Raw genomic sequence first — 18094 nt, forward strand, 5'->3', positions numbered from 1 at the left:
AGAAAAATTTCAGTCCCGGCACTTCTTTTATGGGTTTTGAGTACCAAGATATATCCTCCTCGATTAGAGGTATAATTGATGGTTTGCCTAACCTTTTTGTCCTTTTGACCATCATCCATCATCTCCTAGCCTTCATTATGTATATAATCCACTCCCTACTCAATTGTGAACCTATATATCTACCTACTTTGTAGAGGCACAAAATCAATTTACCAACGTTGGTCGGGTCAAACATCTCTCTCTCTCTCTAACATGTTAAAACATGTGGGGCATAAGGGCTTTACCATTAAATCATAGTATAAACAAAAGCAAGGGTTAATCTTAATTCATCACTAAGGCTCACAGATATATATATACATATATATATATATATATATATGCTATATCTACTGTACGTGGAGGGTGATGCAATGAAGGAGTAGGACATAAAATAAAACCAATCGACCCAATCAAAACTTATAACCAATTCAAGAGACAAACCATATATATAAGTTGCATATATTAGTCACAAATTTACAACAACACTTTATTATATATCAAACTAAAAGTGACAACGGGCGGGAGATAGAGATTACTGCAGCAAAAAACGTTTTAAAGCATGCACATAACAATTAACAAATAGTTTAACTCATTCGTGTGTGAAGATGAGTGCATATGATATTTAAAACTGAAATAATTAAAGCATATAAGCCATAATCTAAACAATGTGGACACAAACAATACCTTATATTACAACTGAACCGGCCTGACCAACAAGAGGTTCAGGTTGGGTTCTAGCTGGCAAATCCAGAAGCCAGTGACGAGAAAACAGATTCAAATAACCGCTGCAACCAAATGGATCTTATAAGTAGAACTAGTGGCTCAACCAGCCCCGCTGCAACTCTTATGATTTTCTGTGGCTATGATCCAACCAATAAGAAAAGTAAGAAATGCATATATATATGGTGCTTTTTGATTTGGGATGATCGCTAGCTGCCTGTACAAAGCAACAATATATTCTTTTACTCTTTAATTCTTTATGTTAGATATATAACGATTAAGTTATTAATGGGCAGAACAGCTAGACATAGAAAGTATGTTAGACATTAGATATAGAAATGTATAAAAGCTAAGATATATAACAATGAAATGAAGCACAGGTTAGTTAGGCCGAGTGAATGTTGAGGTGCGTGCATATCTAACTGGTTATCTCAAATATCCATTCTAATCAGATTCCAAGAAATGCCTGAGAATCTGCCACATTTATATGATTGAGCACATGTGGGAGAATGTGATGTCTCAGAACTCACAGGAAGGGCATGGAATCTGGGTCTCTCTATCTTTCCTTGCATCTTCCTGGCCTAATTTTGATTTTTGGGTTTTGGTTGTATGTGTGTATGTGAATGAGAGAGAGAGAGAGAGAGAGCAACTGAGCAAGGACGTCTCAAAAGCGAAAGCTGCCGTGGAAACAGAGAGAACATCTCACGCCTATCCATGTGGGCATCAACATGTACATACACTTGGGCTTGGATTTCCGAGCCCTCCTTCGACTGCTCTTCTTCTTCGTACAACCACGCACAACAATAACAATTCTACTTTCTTTTTCTTTTCCCCCTCCTGTTATGACTTGTTTCTTTTCCTTTCTTTCCTCCGCAATTGCAAGAGATGGATACATCGACGACAGTTTTAGGATCTCTACATCAGATTAACAGTACCATCTACTGTACACTGGTATACGAACGACCGACCGACCAACCAACAAACGAGCCTCCATGACTGTTTCAGTGACAATAACCAAGAGAGAGAGAGTGTGTGTGTGTGAGGAGGTGTTTGCTTTTTTGACGGCTCGTTTATTGTGTTTGGATTGCTTCGCTTTATTCGTTCTCACTAAGCAGCAGCCTTGGTCCTTGCAAAAGCAAATCCCAACCCAGATTCCTTTCTTTAATTTCCAGACGACCAGATGAAGTGGATTATTATAGTATACAACTACCAACTTCTAGCAAATAAAACGCGTGTAGTCATTGAAGCCAGATACACATTTTTACTTACATGGGAATGGGAGCGGCTCACTTCAAATTCAAACTGATTAATCGATATTTGAAATAATTAGATTATTATCTGAAACCCAAATTAAAATGATGGGTGACTGATGATCGAATCGGAGAACACACATGGGAAAAGTTCCGTGAGCCCCACATTGTTTATTATGATATATTGTCCAGAAAAGTTGATTATTTTCCATTTTATTAATTTTGGAGCCAACGTGGGAGAAACACCGTGGCCGGGGGTCCACACGGACTGTGTTCCTTCCTGTGACTGTGAGTGCTCCCATCCCATCTGATAATCGCCTCGCCATGGAAACATGAATTGATGAATCAAAGATGAACTACATGGAAGTAAAAAACGAGGGAGTCAAGTCAGACTTTCAGTTATTCTTCTCCGCTGCTATGGCTATATTCTTTTGACTCTCCGGTATCTTAGGTTATTCTTCTCCCAACGAAATCCAAGAATTCTTCTTGCTCGAACGCGGCCGCCTTCTGATTTTCTGATTGCATGGATTTGAGTGGGATTTTGGCGTTTTTTAAATTCTGGGATGTTACTCGCATTTCTCTATCCAGCATCTGTAACTCAGTTCGCAAGATCTCACATCTCAACTCTCCAGAAACAACAAACATTTTAAATGATTAATTTTCTATCCAGTACATTTTCTGTTCTCCCAATAAAAACAAAAACAACAAAAAAAAAAACCCAAATATGTACGTCAAATATTATCATTGCAGTTTTGGAAGCTTGTTATTATTACGAAATCATTAAATCTCTATTGGGCGCGGACGCGTGCAATGCTGCAACATACTACGTACATGCCTATGCACAAACTTGCATGCAATGGGGAAAACGGTTTCTTCCACAGATGAAACGATAACTAACCGGTCTTCTGATCAATGGATATACCCATGGAATTCGAATTCGCCTGAGATCATTTTTTTTCCCTTCCCCCCTTACAAGCATGCATGTACTCGTCTAAGACGCCAGATGTTGAGCCATTAGAACCCAAAAAAATGGTTGAGCATGACACACACACACACAGGGGGAGAGAGAGAGAGAGAGAGAGAGAGGTCTTTCATTGTATATATGACTAATCAGTGTAGTAGTCAGTAGGAACATTGACCAGTCAATTGACCACTACAGTAGGACTGTAGGAGCTCTGCTACAACCTTCAGGAGACTGTAATATTTGAGATTTTGTAGCCATTCGACTTGGTCTGACGAGAGAAACAAACTCTCCATGATTCTAGTTTTCGTGATGAGAAGTCACACAAATCACTGGCAACTGAAAGTGTAGACTTTGCAACTGAGCATATAACAGTTGACAACAGAAATGACTGGACAAATTTTAGCTCATACATAATTGAAGCCTCTTCAATCACATGAACCCTGGGTTTTCTTTTACAGCCTCTAAATGCTAAATTTATCAGTAGTTTCATCCATGAGGGTTGGAGATGAGTGGGGTTAGTTATGCAAGTACGCCGAGATCAATGTTAATGAATTTTGTCAACTTCATGCAAGTAATGCTAATGTAGAGAAGAAGAGGACTGAGATAGATTTATCACAAAAAGAACTTCAACAGAAATCTCTCATTACAGTGCTTTGATCAATTCTAACAACTAGCCCTTCATGTCAGATATCAAAAACCCTGAACTCATTCACCAACTCCTGTAAACATGCCAATAGAATACACAAAAAAATAAACAAAAGCAAATAAATTAAAAAAAAAAAAAAGAAAGTCTACCATTTCTAGGTTCTTCAGTAGATCATGAAGAGACAGGTTCCTTCCTGGATCCTTTTTTTTTCCTTCTTTTTGCTCTTCAACCATCTTGGATTTTTGATGTTGGAACAACCAAGTTAATAAGGTGATCGAATGGAACTTTTCTCTTCAAGTCTGATTTTCTTTAGTTGATGTTGTACTAACTAATGGAGAAAGAAAAACGAGGCAAGATTTTTGGAGATCGAAAGGGATTGGAATTATAAGAGATGGCCGGTGGAAGAAGAATTGAAACCGGAGAGATCTGTCCATGCATTTCCGCCCAAGTACTGATCATTTCCTGGAATACCCAAAAACTGCCTTGATAAATTCAACCCATGATTTTCCTCCATTTTCACTGAAGCTAGTTGAGTAACACCAGAACCCGACGGCTTAGTCCGAACCTGGGAGTGAGAGACGACTCCACCATATGCGGATGGCTCAACACCTTCTCCTTCGAATGGATATAACCCCGCATGTGGCTCCAAACCAGTTAGAAAAGGGAATTGATGCACTTGCGGCAACCTCCATTGCTCGGCACCTCCAGATGATAACATGGAGCTGCCAGCACCTGAATTACTTCCTATCTGGAAATCCATGTCGGTCCCACCACCGCCCCCTGTTGCCGCCATTGGTGGCTGGATTCCTCCAAAGTTTAAGCCGATGTCGGCCGCAGTGTAGTCAGTAAGATGATGTAAAGAGGTCATAAACGGTAATTGTGGTGGCGGGGGTGGTGGTATATGGCCTATCATATCAGTGGTGCAGCTATTTGTTGAGATTGCACCTGTTGAACCAGCACCAGTCTGACGTTCACCAGTGACCGGTGATTTTGAGCTGCTACCCTTGCTTCTCTTGTTCCTCCTGCAACCCCCGCCCACAGGAACATTTCTCAGCGCACCTCCTCTTGTCCAGTATCGTCGACAGGTTTTGCAGAAGTGGCGAGGCTGTGAGAGGCTGTAATTGTTGAAGTAACAAAACTTTGTATTGGTCGATTCACATCGTGGGCACTTCAGGGATGCCTCCGGCTGTGGCAGCTTGGCCAGACGGGCACGATCAGCCATCGAACCAGGCCTAATTGAGCCTGAGCCACCACCTGCCGGAGGCGGCGGTGGTGGCGGAAGCTGGGGATTCTCGGTGCTATTTCCAGATTGATGATTTTGTTGCTGTAAAACACAAAAGCAAAAAAACAAATCTGGTATATTCAACAAGAGCTAACAAAAGGGTAGGAATATATCTTTAAAAATGCTTTTTTGGCGAAGAAGCTATGGAAAGAAATTGAAGAAACCTTACCTGCTGCCAGTTGGGTGGATAGAGCGGAACCGAAGAAAAAACCATGGTTTTTGATCTTTCTCTTTTGTAAAGGTTGATGAGTTTTTGGAGATATGGTGGAGAATCACATCAACGAGAGAGTTGCAGAGAGAGAAGAGAGAGAAAGAAAGGGAAGGAGAAGGAAAGATAAAGGGGGGCTTTTATTTATTTTGTTATTGCTCTCACTCTCTCTCCTCTCTCTCTTTTTGTTTTATTATTTTTTAGGGTTTTGAGGATGGGAAGTTTCTTAACCTGTAAGCTTTGTGATGCTATGGTGCAGTACTCGCGAGGAAAAAAAAAAGAGTTTGAGGCTCCCATGCATGTAAAGTTGGATGAGAGAGAGATGAAACCCTAAGATAACATTTATATTAATAAATAAAATAGAAAATAATTGGTTAGAAAAAGAAAAAGGTAAGCTTGGTGGTGTGGAAGAGTCACGATCGAATGTACCTTTATTTTTCTCCGGTCAGTTTCCGGCTGATATTTTTAGGGAAATTTGAATTGATGATCTGGTAATTCAGATACATAATTACTAAATCACCCTCGACCACACTGTACTCTATCCTATTCGATGTTTTATGACGACTGTGCTGTGCTGCACCAAACTCAGCGAACCCAATCCTGTATTTATGTATAAAACAGATTTTTCTCAATATACGTTGATGTTGGTTGGAGAATACCATAGTTTATTTAATCCGACATAACACTAACAAAACCGGCTGAAAATTGGGTGTTGGAATCGTAAACCAAAGCGCTAGGAGGAGATAGTGATCATCACCTTCTGCGATCAATTAAAATCAAATTATTCTGAAAACTGCTTTTGCTACGAGTGAACGATCATGCATTTGAAAGCTGGCTCGCGCTAGCTGAAGAGAATGTATGATCGCTAGTAGTGTGTTGATCAGCGAGAACTAATTAATTTTTTATCAGCTAGTGGGGGCCGATGGATCACACATGTTTTATCTAGACTTACCGTGTGTAGGCCGGGCTGGGCTGGGCTTGGGTCGGATTTTCATTCTGTATTAACAGATTTTTTTAAGGTCCGAGTCCAAACCTGGTCCGATCATTGGGCCTACAATTTGGGCTTGAGCCCGGCCCTTATAAAAAGCCCGAAGCCTGGGCTTGGGCCCTTGCCCGAAATTTAACCCACATGCTGTTACTACTGCTGAAGTAATTGAATAGAGAGAGAAATTATAAAGAAAAAAATAAAAAATGTATATATTAAATTATAAATATATATTTTAATAAATATTATATTATTTATATATTTTATATAATATATAATATACATTATGTATTTTATAAAATATATAATGCTGAATCAGGCCAGGCCGGACTTTTTTGACAAATCCCAAGCCCGGCCCGAAACACAGTCGGACTTATTGTACTAGGCCCGAGGTCAGGCCCACGGGCCTAATTACATGACCAAGCCCGACCGGGGTGCAGGCCGGGCCATCGGGCTACCGGGCCCATGAACAGGTCTACGTGTGATCATCACTTGTAGATTTGTTACTTATTTCACTTGAATAAAAAGCAGTAGCTAGGGAGAAAATACAATAACAAAGAGAAATATTCTTAACAGTATTGATATTTGATAGTGGTTCGGGCTTATTTAGAGCCGCTGAAACGGTTGACCCTGATGATCTCTGTCTCACAGGTGCAATCGAGATCAAGAAATTGAATCTTCTAATGGATGGAAGACTTTAATACCTATGCAGCTTTGGATTTGTATATAGAAGAAGACTCTCTGGTCCATATCCATATTTCACCAAGAGGATGAAATTTCGTAATAATAGACAAATTTGGGATTAGTATTCCCAAAATAAGGGATGCGGGATCTTACCAAATAGGCGTGACCCCAATAAGAAACGAAAGTTATGCAACGAGTGTGAGAAAATTTTGTTGAGGGTGGATTGTTCTCATCTCCCACCTCTACAATGGCCCGAACTCATACCACCTTATCTTTCATCTTCGGTAAGGTTTATGGCCTGCTTTAAGTACTTACATCCCCTTTCATGCTATTTGATGTTTTATTTCACCAAAAACACCCTTGTCTTCCTCCATCAATTTCAATATAATATCTCCGACGACAAGGAGATAGGATATTGTCTTCGTCTTCTCTAGCGAAGGTAACCTTGTCTTCGTCTTCTCAGACGGCAAGGAGACAGGATTCTATTTCAGACGTCATTTACATTTTTTTTTTTTTTGCATTTTTTATCAAGAACATTTTTTCTTCCATGTGTTTCAGGTGCTTAGCGGACAAAGAGCATGGGTTCGTCTTTGGAGACTAGAGTTCTCATCCTCATCTTCTACAAAAGTCCGTTTTTATCCTCATCTTCTTCTCATATCTTCTCCATTTGCTAACCTTTTGCTATTGGGTTATCAAATCTAAAACCCTTTTTTTTGTTGCTATAAACCCCTGTTCATTGTATAGATCTACTAAATCGAAAGTGTTTTGTTACAGATCTAATATGAATTTAATTTTTTTCATGATTTATTTGTCCTAACAACATAAACTTCTCTTGCAAATCTGCTCTTTGATCTGCCAAATCTCATCAATCAAACGCTGAAAGCAGATTCTATAGGATAGTGGATCTCAACAAACAAACATAGTGACCAAAAATGAGAAAATAAAATTTTCCTTTCTCATCCCATCCCATCCCTTTTCATTCCACTATTTCTCGACAACCAAACAGACCCTAAAGATTATTTCAGTCTTTTTCATTCTAGTATTCCAGTGTCAAGACATAAGACCAAAGGGAAACAGTCGTGGTGTGGGCTGGGACTGGGAGCGTAGTAGAGATTCATCGGGCGGAAATCTCGGTACCATCCGCGACGGCGATAGTTGTGGGGGTAGGGCGAGGACCGAGGGGGGGGAAAGTGTGCTCACGGACCCCAAACCGTCAGATGTGGCGAGAGAGAGCAGTCGTCATCAGATGCTCGTGGTCGGAAATTCTCGACTTGGCCATGTACCAGAGGTCAGATCCTGGATGGGCCCCCAACAAGTTCCTATGGATGAGCCTCCCTACGGAATATATATAAAAGGGTCGGTGAAAAAGCAGAAGCCCACCCTCTCACCTTTCTTTCCCTACACATTGTATTATTATATCACTATTATTAGACAAAACAGCCTAGCCTGTCATGCATGTTTATACATGATACTACTTTTCTTTACACGTGGCAGGTTTAACGCTGTCAGCATATATGTCCCCTCTTTGATCAGGTGGCAATAATTTTTCACCTTAATATGTGGCATAAAATCTAAGGCTGATATTAAATCAAGTTTTGGAGTCTATTTGCCATGTTCATCATATATATTGGAAAGAAATGAAATTCATAATGGCGTATGGACAAAAAAAAAAAACACTAGGAATATAGCGCACATAGCTACTCCAACCAGGGCCCATAACTAAACTGGTATAGTTGGTTTGGAATAGCTTTTGCTAATCTTGTTTATAGCCATTGTTCTGGTTATACGTTTTATTTTATTTTATTTTTTTATTTTCTTGATTGCAAAGAAAATGAAAGAAAAAGAAGACCTGGAAGACAACAAGTTTTCCTCAATTTGGCCAACAATTGGAAACATAAATGAAAGAGCAAATTAAGGTTATGGTAGTCAACAAATTATTCTTGTTCATAGAGTTAAATGACTCAATACAATCTCCAATTTTGGATTAGCATGTCTGAGCTCAATTTATAGGATTATCATAATGTGTGGATGTGTATCAAAGTCTAATCTCTGCTCAACATGGGAAATCTGGCCTGTTCAGTGCCTGCTTGGGGGGACCCCGGATTTACCGAAAGCAAAACTCTGAGAACCAGTCATACATCAAGAATATCTCCTATACATGTATGTTAAGTTTTGGGGAGATGTTCCCAATGTGTCATTAGATGCTTGTGTTTTCAGAGTTTTTGCTTTCAAGAGATCTAATCTCGTTCGGGTGGATTGAAGTGCGGCAAGTTTCTAGCTTTCTGAGAAAGGCCCTACAAAGAAGCCTTTAAGGTATGTTTGGTTAAAAATCCAGAGAGCCCAAATCAGCTGTTAGTCATTTTTTGAGCTGTTCGCTTCAGCCTCTTTAGATAGTTTATCAGGAATATTTCAATGCAGCTGATTGTTTAGCTCAGCCCTCCCATACAGGCCCTCAATGAGCCAACTTAGCTCAATCCACTCATGAGCTCAAGCAAATGAGCTAAAGCAGGTAAGCAGAACCTAAGTTTATTAAGTTGTTTTTGTAATGCATGTGTTGTAAATAATTGATTTATTATTTACAATCAAGAAAGGGTACAGTGGAAAAAGGAAAAAGCTAAGAATCGTAAGTCTAAGGAGGTTCAAGAGATAGTGAATAGAAATATAAGGTTGTTTGGAGATCGTCAAGAACAAATAGTGCTCAGTTTGAAAAGAGTACAAATATAAATATGTGGGGTGCAAATCCTTGTATTTTGTGTTATTTTATATATGTATTTGTACTGCACATATTTTTATTTATACTCCTTTCAAACTGAGCCTGCTGTGATTGGTTGCAGTGCAACTAATGCAAAATTATGGTGGTGCAAATGATTTGGATGTAAATTCTGATTTATTTTTACTTTATATTATTTAATTGTGATATAAATAAAGTAACCTGAAGTAGAATAAAGTAAAACCCAAAATAAAATTAAATCAGAATTTGCATTCTATTCATTTGCACTCTCATGCATTTGTAATAGTACAAATAAAACTGTACTGCAACCAAAAACGCACCACCTCTTGTCTTTTTCTTTTATTATTCAAATGTTCAATAAAGACTTTTTCAATTAAAAAACAATAACTGATTTATTGAATGAACATTAATTTGGTCTTAATTTTTTTAAATTTATTTAATCTATGGGTTTCATAACTTCAAGTGACAGCCTTGTAGAGTTGCAGATTTTAGGGCATAGTAAAGCCAAATTAACCCGACACCTAGCTTCACCGAATCATGGCAAACTAATGCCGAGCAAAGGTAGTCCGACTACATTTGCACTCCTAGGGGCTAGGGAATAACAACCCATTGAATCATCATATTTTTCCTTCTGTTAGTTATACAGGGATTTCCTAAACATAAGTTTTAACATTGTTATATTTATTTAACCAACATCTAAGAGTACCCAAAGAAAAGCAACATCTAAAGAAATCCCCCCTTATTTTCAGTCGGTTAGTGTTGTGTGTTTCTTGCTGTGTTGTTGGGTGTCTGTTGTTGCGTTGTCTTGTGTTAACATCTTGCATTGTGTTGGTTTCTGTTTGAATACAATCCTTTATATAAAAAAAATATATATTTTCTTTTAAAATTATTTGAATTTAACATCTTGTATTGTGTATTGACTATATCTCCATTTATAAAGCAAGTAGGACCACCGTTCTTGTAACATGTGTGCAAAAAATTGTGACCAAGTTTGCCATGTGGCAGATGATTATTGGCTCACCTGGAACATGAAGAAAGAGTAAGATTATTACGTGTTGCTCTTTTTCCTGATTTTGCTAATTAAATTTCTGTTGCTATTAATTTTGCTAAATGCTTGGACCCGCTAGGGACTACAACTGCTGACACAAAGAAGAAATTTGTTCACATGAGCTTTTGCCGTATTGATGCAATAGCGGTCATGTCCAAAGGGATTTAGATGATCCATGGCTCTCATATATGACAGCCTCACTGGTAGCCCAAATGTACTCCTATTTGTTTTCAGTATCACGTTATCATGTCTCCTCATGTGGTAAGCTGTGGTGAAACTAACAGACCCCACCATGTGGCAACAAAACTAGCTTCTTTTTTTATGTACATATGTGATTTTCCAACACAATCCCAGAACTACTTACTACTTGAAAGGTTGATGCACTGCTGATGTTACAACTTACATTAGGAAAAAAGCCCACTGCATTATATATGGAATATAATGCTAGTGAGGATGTGACACCCAACACACCAATCCAAAGAATTGCCTCTGGTTGGGAGTCTGGATTGGCCACATAATCCCTCCATGTGGTCAAAAGAGGGTGTCTCGTCCACCCAAGGTTTTTACAATATTATGACGCATGCAAAAGATGCTTCCTTGTCACTCTGATTGCTAATATATTGATCTCCATGTGTCAAATTTAAAATATCGATACAATAAGCTTTGTATTGAATACATCATATTGTATCGACAGGCTCCTAAAACCTCAAATAAGGGGTATTTTGGATTTTGACCAATTTCAATTCAGGAATGGCAAGCATAAAACCAACCCCCTAAGAAAAAAAAAAGTCATTAATGTTTACGAAAATTAGTATGTAGGAAAATCATTTGTAATGCTATTCGGTGTGAGATGGACAAAACTGGCCACAAGGTATATAAATCTGATGATGATCTATGGTCATCTTTTCTTTTTAACAAAAAATAATAATTAATTAAACAAAGGGGGGAACAAGTTGGCCGCTGTTGTCGTTATTCTAAGATTTGCCCCAGTTTGAATCATCTACTGAAGCTTTGGTAGTTAGGGACTATCAATCAAAGATGAAGTCCATGAATTCAATAATAATCAAACCACAGCAAAACTAATAACTGAAAATTCAGCTGGGTCAAGTCCAAAGTCCAATCAACTATACTGGAGACCAATACTCGCTCTGCGACAACTTGAGTTGGTTGGGACTGGGGACCTAATAAACTAACCCAATGTAACAACCTAATGAGCAAGAGTCACCGATCAGTATTAATGTTTCAATCCAAAAGATGTTCAAATTGATCGAATCGAATTTTTAGGCTTCTTTGCTTGTCTTAAAACTTGCCGACAAAATAATTGGCAAGGCAACCAAAAGTATGAAACATAACTATCCAAATTTAACTTGGATATATGGCTAGATGGATGCTTTTCTTATCAACCAAAACCAAAAAAAAAAAAGAAAAAAAAAAAGAAAGAAAGAAAGAAAGAAAGATGAAGAAGAAGAGGAAGAAGAGGAGATTGCACATAATTAAATTACCAATCTGTAGGCTGTAGCTAGGAAAGTGGAGTTTTTTAACTTTGGATTCTTCTGAAATATAGATAATATTTATGGAACCTTTGTTGGAAAACCACCATTTGTAACTTCTAACTTAAAAAGCCTGAAAAGTTGGAGAAGGGTTCAGGAGGCTGTCCCATTCATTCAAAGCCAAGGACAATGTGGTCCAAATCCCAACTGCAACAAACACCTTGTTTTGGTTACTTTTATCTTAACCTCTTAACCCTAGTAAGACGTTTCCTTCATGAAAAAGCCTGTGCGCAGAAGTGTATATATGTATTATATGAGGTACTTTCACTTATATCGAGTAGAATGTAGAGAGTAGCGCCATCGATCAAAGTTCTACGACCTTCCTACATTTGACTGTAATTTCTACACGAATACGTCTCTACAAAGCAGCCATGTCCATGTGACAAGGCAATTGGTTCTTTATCGATGAAAGAAACAAAGATTCATTTGCGTACCTTACCTTTACCTTCGTTTATTTGTACGCAGCAGCTGGTGTATACAGAATGTAACAGCATGTGGTAAAGAAATCAAAGCAGCAGCTGCATCATTAAAGAATTATAAGAGGCTTCTGGAGAATTGTTTCGAGAGATTTTAACACTGATTTCCACATTGTACAGAATTAATTTGAGGGAGATTAGTGGGGTCGCCACTCGCCATGAATAATGGAGCAAGATCTTTTTTAATTTCTTTCCTTTTTCAGAGTCTCGACCGGGCATATCAATCATGCATTCCAAAAAGGCAAGGCCTTGAACAATGCACTTAGCTTTCTTTTATTTATTTGTTCACCAAATGTCGAGCCTGTACCGGGTTTTGATTTGGACGCACCGTGCACGAGGGTACATTGTCTCTCACACAGTGATTACTGCATTTCAGAATATATATATAACTTGACAGGTGGCAATATAATTGTCGATGACCAACCTGCCCAATTCATCCCGCTACTCAGTTTACGCTCAGGGTCGGTCTCTTGCTTGGAGCGTTGGGCTGAGCAGTACTGCAACTGCAACACATTTTGCAATTATTCATTCTGTAACTATTTTTACAAATTGAAACGACGATCGAGCATGCATGCCACTTCACAGTTGGGGACTTGGGGGTTGTTTCAAGTCGAGTCAGATTGGGATTGACCACTTTTCAACCCAAACACAGACCTTTGCCTTTGCCAGAAAACTATTCCCACTATCGGTCAGGGCTACCACGTAGAATGGATACTTTCTTGGGTTGGAAAATTCTATGTAAATAATGAAACTAATGGACTCCTCATTTGTGGCTCTCCCGCTTGCCACATATCGCGAGATACACTTCTCTATCACTTTCCTTTCGCATACGTAATTATTCATGTAAAATAATCGATTAGATAAGTGAGACTGAGCCCATAAATGGGCAAGCCAAACCCATTTCAGTTGGACCACAGTCGCACTCACCAAATAGCAAGAAAATACCAGTAACATATCAATCAAAAGATCGACTATGTTACTATCAGATTGGCGCCTGTGCTAGGTATTGGGCGTATCATACGGCATCATCATCATCATCCAAGTCTTGTCCCACCAACAAGTAAATATTAGTTTGGTCGTTGCATGAATCCTATGTCGTCATTGCGTTCTGTTGGTAAGTTATTTATTCAGATAAGTTTTTCAGGAAAGATTTAATGTTCCTTTATTTTTCATATAAATAAGTCAATGACCATTTTAGTCATAAAAATTTATTATTAAAAATAGTATTTTTGTTCCATTTAAGTATTAACAATTTCCCCTATGTAGGAAAATTATTAACCCACCTAGGAGATGTATCCAGGAAAATAAACTTTCCCTCGATATGAAACGAACATTAATAGTTTTTAATGTTGCATCTGGTAGCAATGCAAATAAATTTATACTGATACAAAACTATGACAGTGCAAATGATTCGAGTGTAAATTCTGACCTATTTCTTATTTCAAGTTTTAGCTTATTTTGTTTGATTGCAATACTAATAAAGTAAATTAAGACATGAAGTAGAATAAAATAAAATTAAATAAGAATTTGTATTTTTTTTATTTGCCCTCCCGTACACTTATACTAGTGCAAATAAAATTGTACTGCAATCAAACACAGCCTTAATGAATGACTATGCTGATCTGTAACTCTAAACGGTACCCTTTTGTTTTAACTTTAGTCCAATTCCACCAAGGCAATTCAAATTCAATCCATTTATAATTTATGGATCACATATCAATCATCAAAGAAGCCAAGAAAGTAGTCGATTAGTTAGCAAATCTTGGAATTGATAGTGCGGTTTTCAGTAATTATCAATTTACTGATTTAGATTCTACCTTAAGACTTTATTGGCAGAAGACTTCACCCTAGGATCAGGTTTGTTAATGTGTAATCTTTTTTTTTTTATTGTTGTAGCTTTGGGGAATGAGTGTGAAAAAGGAGAGTTTTGTTGTAGGTTTGGGACAAGGCGAGCTATGTCCTCCTCTATTCTGATGTTTTTTTTCGTACATCAAAGTACAATACCGTCAATTATAGAATTCTGAACTCTACTGCAACTATACACAATTTAAAATGATAATTACCCATCTGTGAATTAGCATCAATTTCGAACTGACACCTACCCCAATTATACAGTAAAGCTAAGAATTCTTAAGATGAACTGCATAGTCATTTTACCTTAATAAAATCAAAATCAAAAATGAATCATTCACCCCAATCTAATCTAAAATTATTTTATTTTATTGTTTTCCTTTGGAACAACAAAATCATACAAATGGATAAAACTAACACCCCTAAAGAGCCACGGGTTCAGAGTTATTTAGATTTATTCTATTAATATTAGTACATGATATTTCAATATTTTGTGTTTAATTGTTGATGATATTCGGTGTCCCAATCCAATCCAAATCGATACACATAAAGATTCTATTCAAGGATCAAATAGGTATATCCATTATCCAATTTGATGGCATGCAATTGGAATGGGGCTTTACTGGTCTGGTCAATGCACTTGCACTGATGATGTGAAGAGTAATTGAGTAAAAAGAGAAAAAAAAAATTCCCATGATCAGAAAATGAAGTCTTCCTTCTTGGACCATCTTCCATGTTCCACACGGCACCGCACCCACCACCTAAAGAGAAAAGACCATCAGAATTTTTCAAATAATTTATAATAAAATAACAAAAGAAAGAATAATAATAAAAAATGTGAGATTCTTCTTGTGTTGTGACTACGATGACACATCAAGGGCAAGTGACGTCAGTCTCACCCCTCACTTTTCTGATTAGATTTTTAGACCTTCCCGCGTTTCTCCGATTCCCGCCCGCCCTTAATTCTCTACGGATTTGCTACGGGTAGATCGGTAATTCAGTAATTGAATTATGAATAGGTATTTATCAAAATTTATGAATGGGTTTTGATTGATCAAACATCTTTCCAAATCATATCTTTTCAGTATCATAGATTTTCCTATATTGATTCAGAAGTATGGACGGTGGTGTTCCACAAGGTGGCTCGGGTCGCTCCATCTATACCCGTATTTAACGGACCTGATCCTCACGAAGATCCGTGATTTTAAATAAAACACAGTTCAAAATTGGCCAGTATTAAAGGTTATACATATATACGAGGATCGAACCCACATCGATCCAGAGCTTTTTTTACATTCGTTCCGTTGGAGCGGAGATTGGTGAACTACTGAACCATCTATGATCAACCCGTGAAAACAGAAAAGAAAAACTCATAAACAGGGTCAGATATGTAACCCATTACCTATATATGTGAGAAGGTTTATCACCACTATCAGGAAACAGAAATTCTCCCCACCCCCAAAAAGATAATGAGCGGGAATCTAGGTTGATGGCTCAGCTCATGCGAGCGAAACTATATGATCTAGAAAAAGCAAGAAAAATGAACCAACGAACCAAACCAACCAGTCTAATCTCGAGACGAGACGACTAGTCTAATGTTTATCTAGAAAGAACCTAAATACCATTCTATTACAGAAAAACCCATTCCTATAAATTAAGGCCGTTTTGCAAACCAACAGCCTTAAGCTGTTGCTCTCGCTGGCCGCTGTGCTGTTGCTAGGACAAGGTCGCTTTTCCTTTATTCTTCTTTATCTTTAATTCTATATATATATATATATATACTTGGTTATTGAATAAGAATAGCTGGGATGGTACAGTCCGTATGTTCCCATGTCGTGTTAGTTTTTACTTTTTACACATCATCATATTCCATATTCAGCAGCTGCTGCGATAGCGTATAACCATTTAGCCCCCCTCTGGTCAAGGGTGTAAATGGATAAATTCGAATCCGATTAGAAAATTTAATATTTGAATTCAATTTGATATCTAATAGATATTGAAAATCAATATTTTAATTTGAATCTGGTTAAAAATTTAAATATTTAATTCGATTCAAATTTAATTAATTATTTATTTTAGATAATTAATAAATATTTTATTGATATAAAATATATAAATTATTTATATAACTTAATTATTATATATAAATTATATAAAATATTTTATATATTATATATAAGAATTAAATAATCAGTCAAATTCGGATATTTATCGAATCAAATCAAATCATATCCGAATTCGAATCTAATTAACTATTTAGTATGAATAAGATATCCAAATTCAAATTCGATCATATCAAATATCGAATTCAAATTCGGATTTTCGAATATCATTAACACCCCTACCTCCGATTTCCCCAGCCTCAAAATTTATACATCTTATTAAAGTGGAACTCAGCTTTGGCTGGAAGACAGGGTTGCACTTTCTGATCCTCTCGCTCTCTCCTTTGTGGATAAGGGCACTACATATGTGGCTAACTCAACAGGGGACTCCATAGCAACTAGTCGGTCGGGATTTGCTGTATCCTCTAGAAGACCTATCACCGAATAATCACCGTACATTCATTCAAATGAAATTGATATCCTTTGTTCAACATTCTTCTTTTCTTCCCCCCATCTTGTGGTAACCTCCTTCAGGGATTGAAAATCGTTATTTGGGTTGGATATTCTGATCGATTGAAATGGACCATTCCTGGAATAATTCTTCCATGAATCGACAGCTTTAATTATATTCATAAAATTGCATTTTTGGGTAGTATATTTATAAGTTATATAACTAGCCATTTAGCTAACCAAAGGCCGGTGTAGTACTTATTTTTATTCTTTTTGGCAAGTGCAGAACATCAAGGAAGTGGCAAAGAGAAACAATATTTTATTAGTAAAAATTAGCGGAAGCTATATACATTAAACAATGGCAATGGGGATTAGTTTAGATTAAACTAAAAGGAGAGGTTGTTAGGACTTGGGAGGTAATTTCCCCCAACTGTTTACTTGAATTTGGATATGTGCACAGATGTGGTAATTAATTACTTAAAATCTTGACTATATATTATATTTCATAAAGATAGAATGTCCTTAAAAGGTTAATTTTGATTACTTGGTGGTCTAATGGAATTAAAGTGGCCAAACTCAAACCACTAAAAAAATGATTTTAAAGTACGATCCTCTCTCTCTCTCTCTTCGTATACACAGCATATGGCAAACGTAAATGTCGCCCCACTGTCCTCTTCATGTTGCATTAATGTATGCAGTCTCAACATTTGAGCATCATCAAGTGCTTCGTTTCCCTTATATGGCTAGCTGTTTTTTTTTTTTTTTTAATCTCCACAAAGTGGAAGTAAAATTTTTCCAACTCAAATATTTCTGTCTCTTTTACAGCGAAATCTTTGTTTTTACCCTTTATTTTTTTATAAATTTAAATGGCAAAAAATATAAAAATCCATTGTAAAAAAAGGTAAAAATATAGCTTCAAAAGAAAAAAACAGAATCAAGAATTGTTCAATAGTGATTTAATTTTTAGGTAAATGGGATATTGTTAGTCTTTAGTCTTGTGGATTGCTCGTGCCTACTTAGTATATAACGAGAGTAATAATCCATCTGATCCAACATTTAACATGAAGCTATTTACTTGCACTATAATAATCAAATATAATTTAATGAG

At 37.2% G+C, this 18094-nt stretch overlaps 1 protein-coding gene across 1 annotated transcript; it reads right to left on the reverse strand.

Annotated features, from left to right (window-relative positions):
* Nucleotides 1-3556: 3556 nt before the first annotated feature.
* On the reverse strand, nt 3557-5291 carry LOC104594562 (dof zinc finger protein DOF3.6). The gene is made up of 2 exons (XM_010254898.3): nt 5071-5291; nt 3557-4943 (listed from the first exon to the last, which is right to left on the reverse strand). Exons 1-2 carry the CDS (start codon nt 5113-5115, stop codon nt 4002-4004), a joined length of 987 nt encoding a protein of 328 aa, XP_010253200.1. The 5' UTR covers nt 5116-5291; the 3' UTR covers nt 3557-4001.
* Nucleotides 5292-18094: the final 12803 nt, after the last annotated feature.

Source organism: Nelumbo nucifera, chromosome 2 (genome assembly GCF_055504915.1).
Source record: "Nelumbo nucifera cultivar China Antique chromosome 2, China Antique-T2T, whole genome shotgun sequence".
NCBI classification, from domain to species: domain Eukaryota; kingdom Viridiplantae; phylum Streptophyta; class Magnoliopsida; order Proteales; family Nelumbonaceae; genus Nelumbo; species Nelumbo nucifera.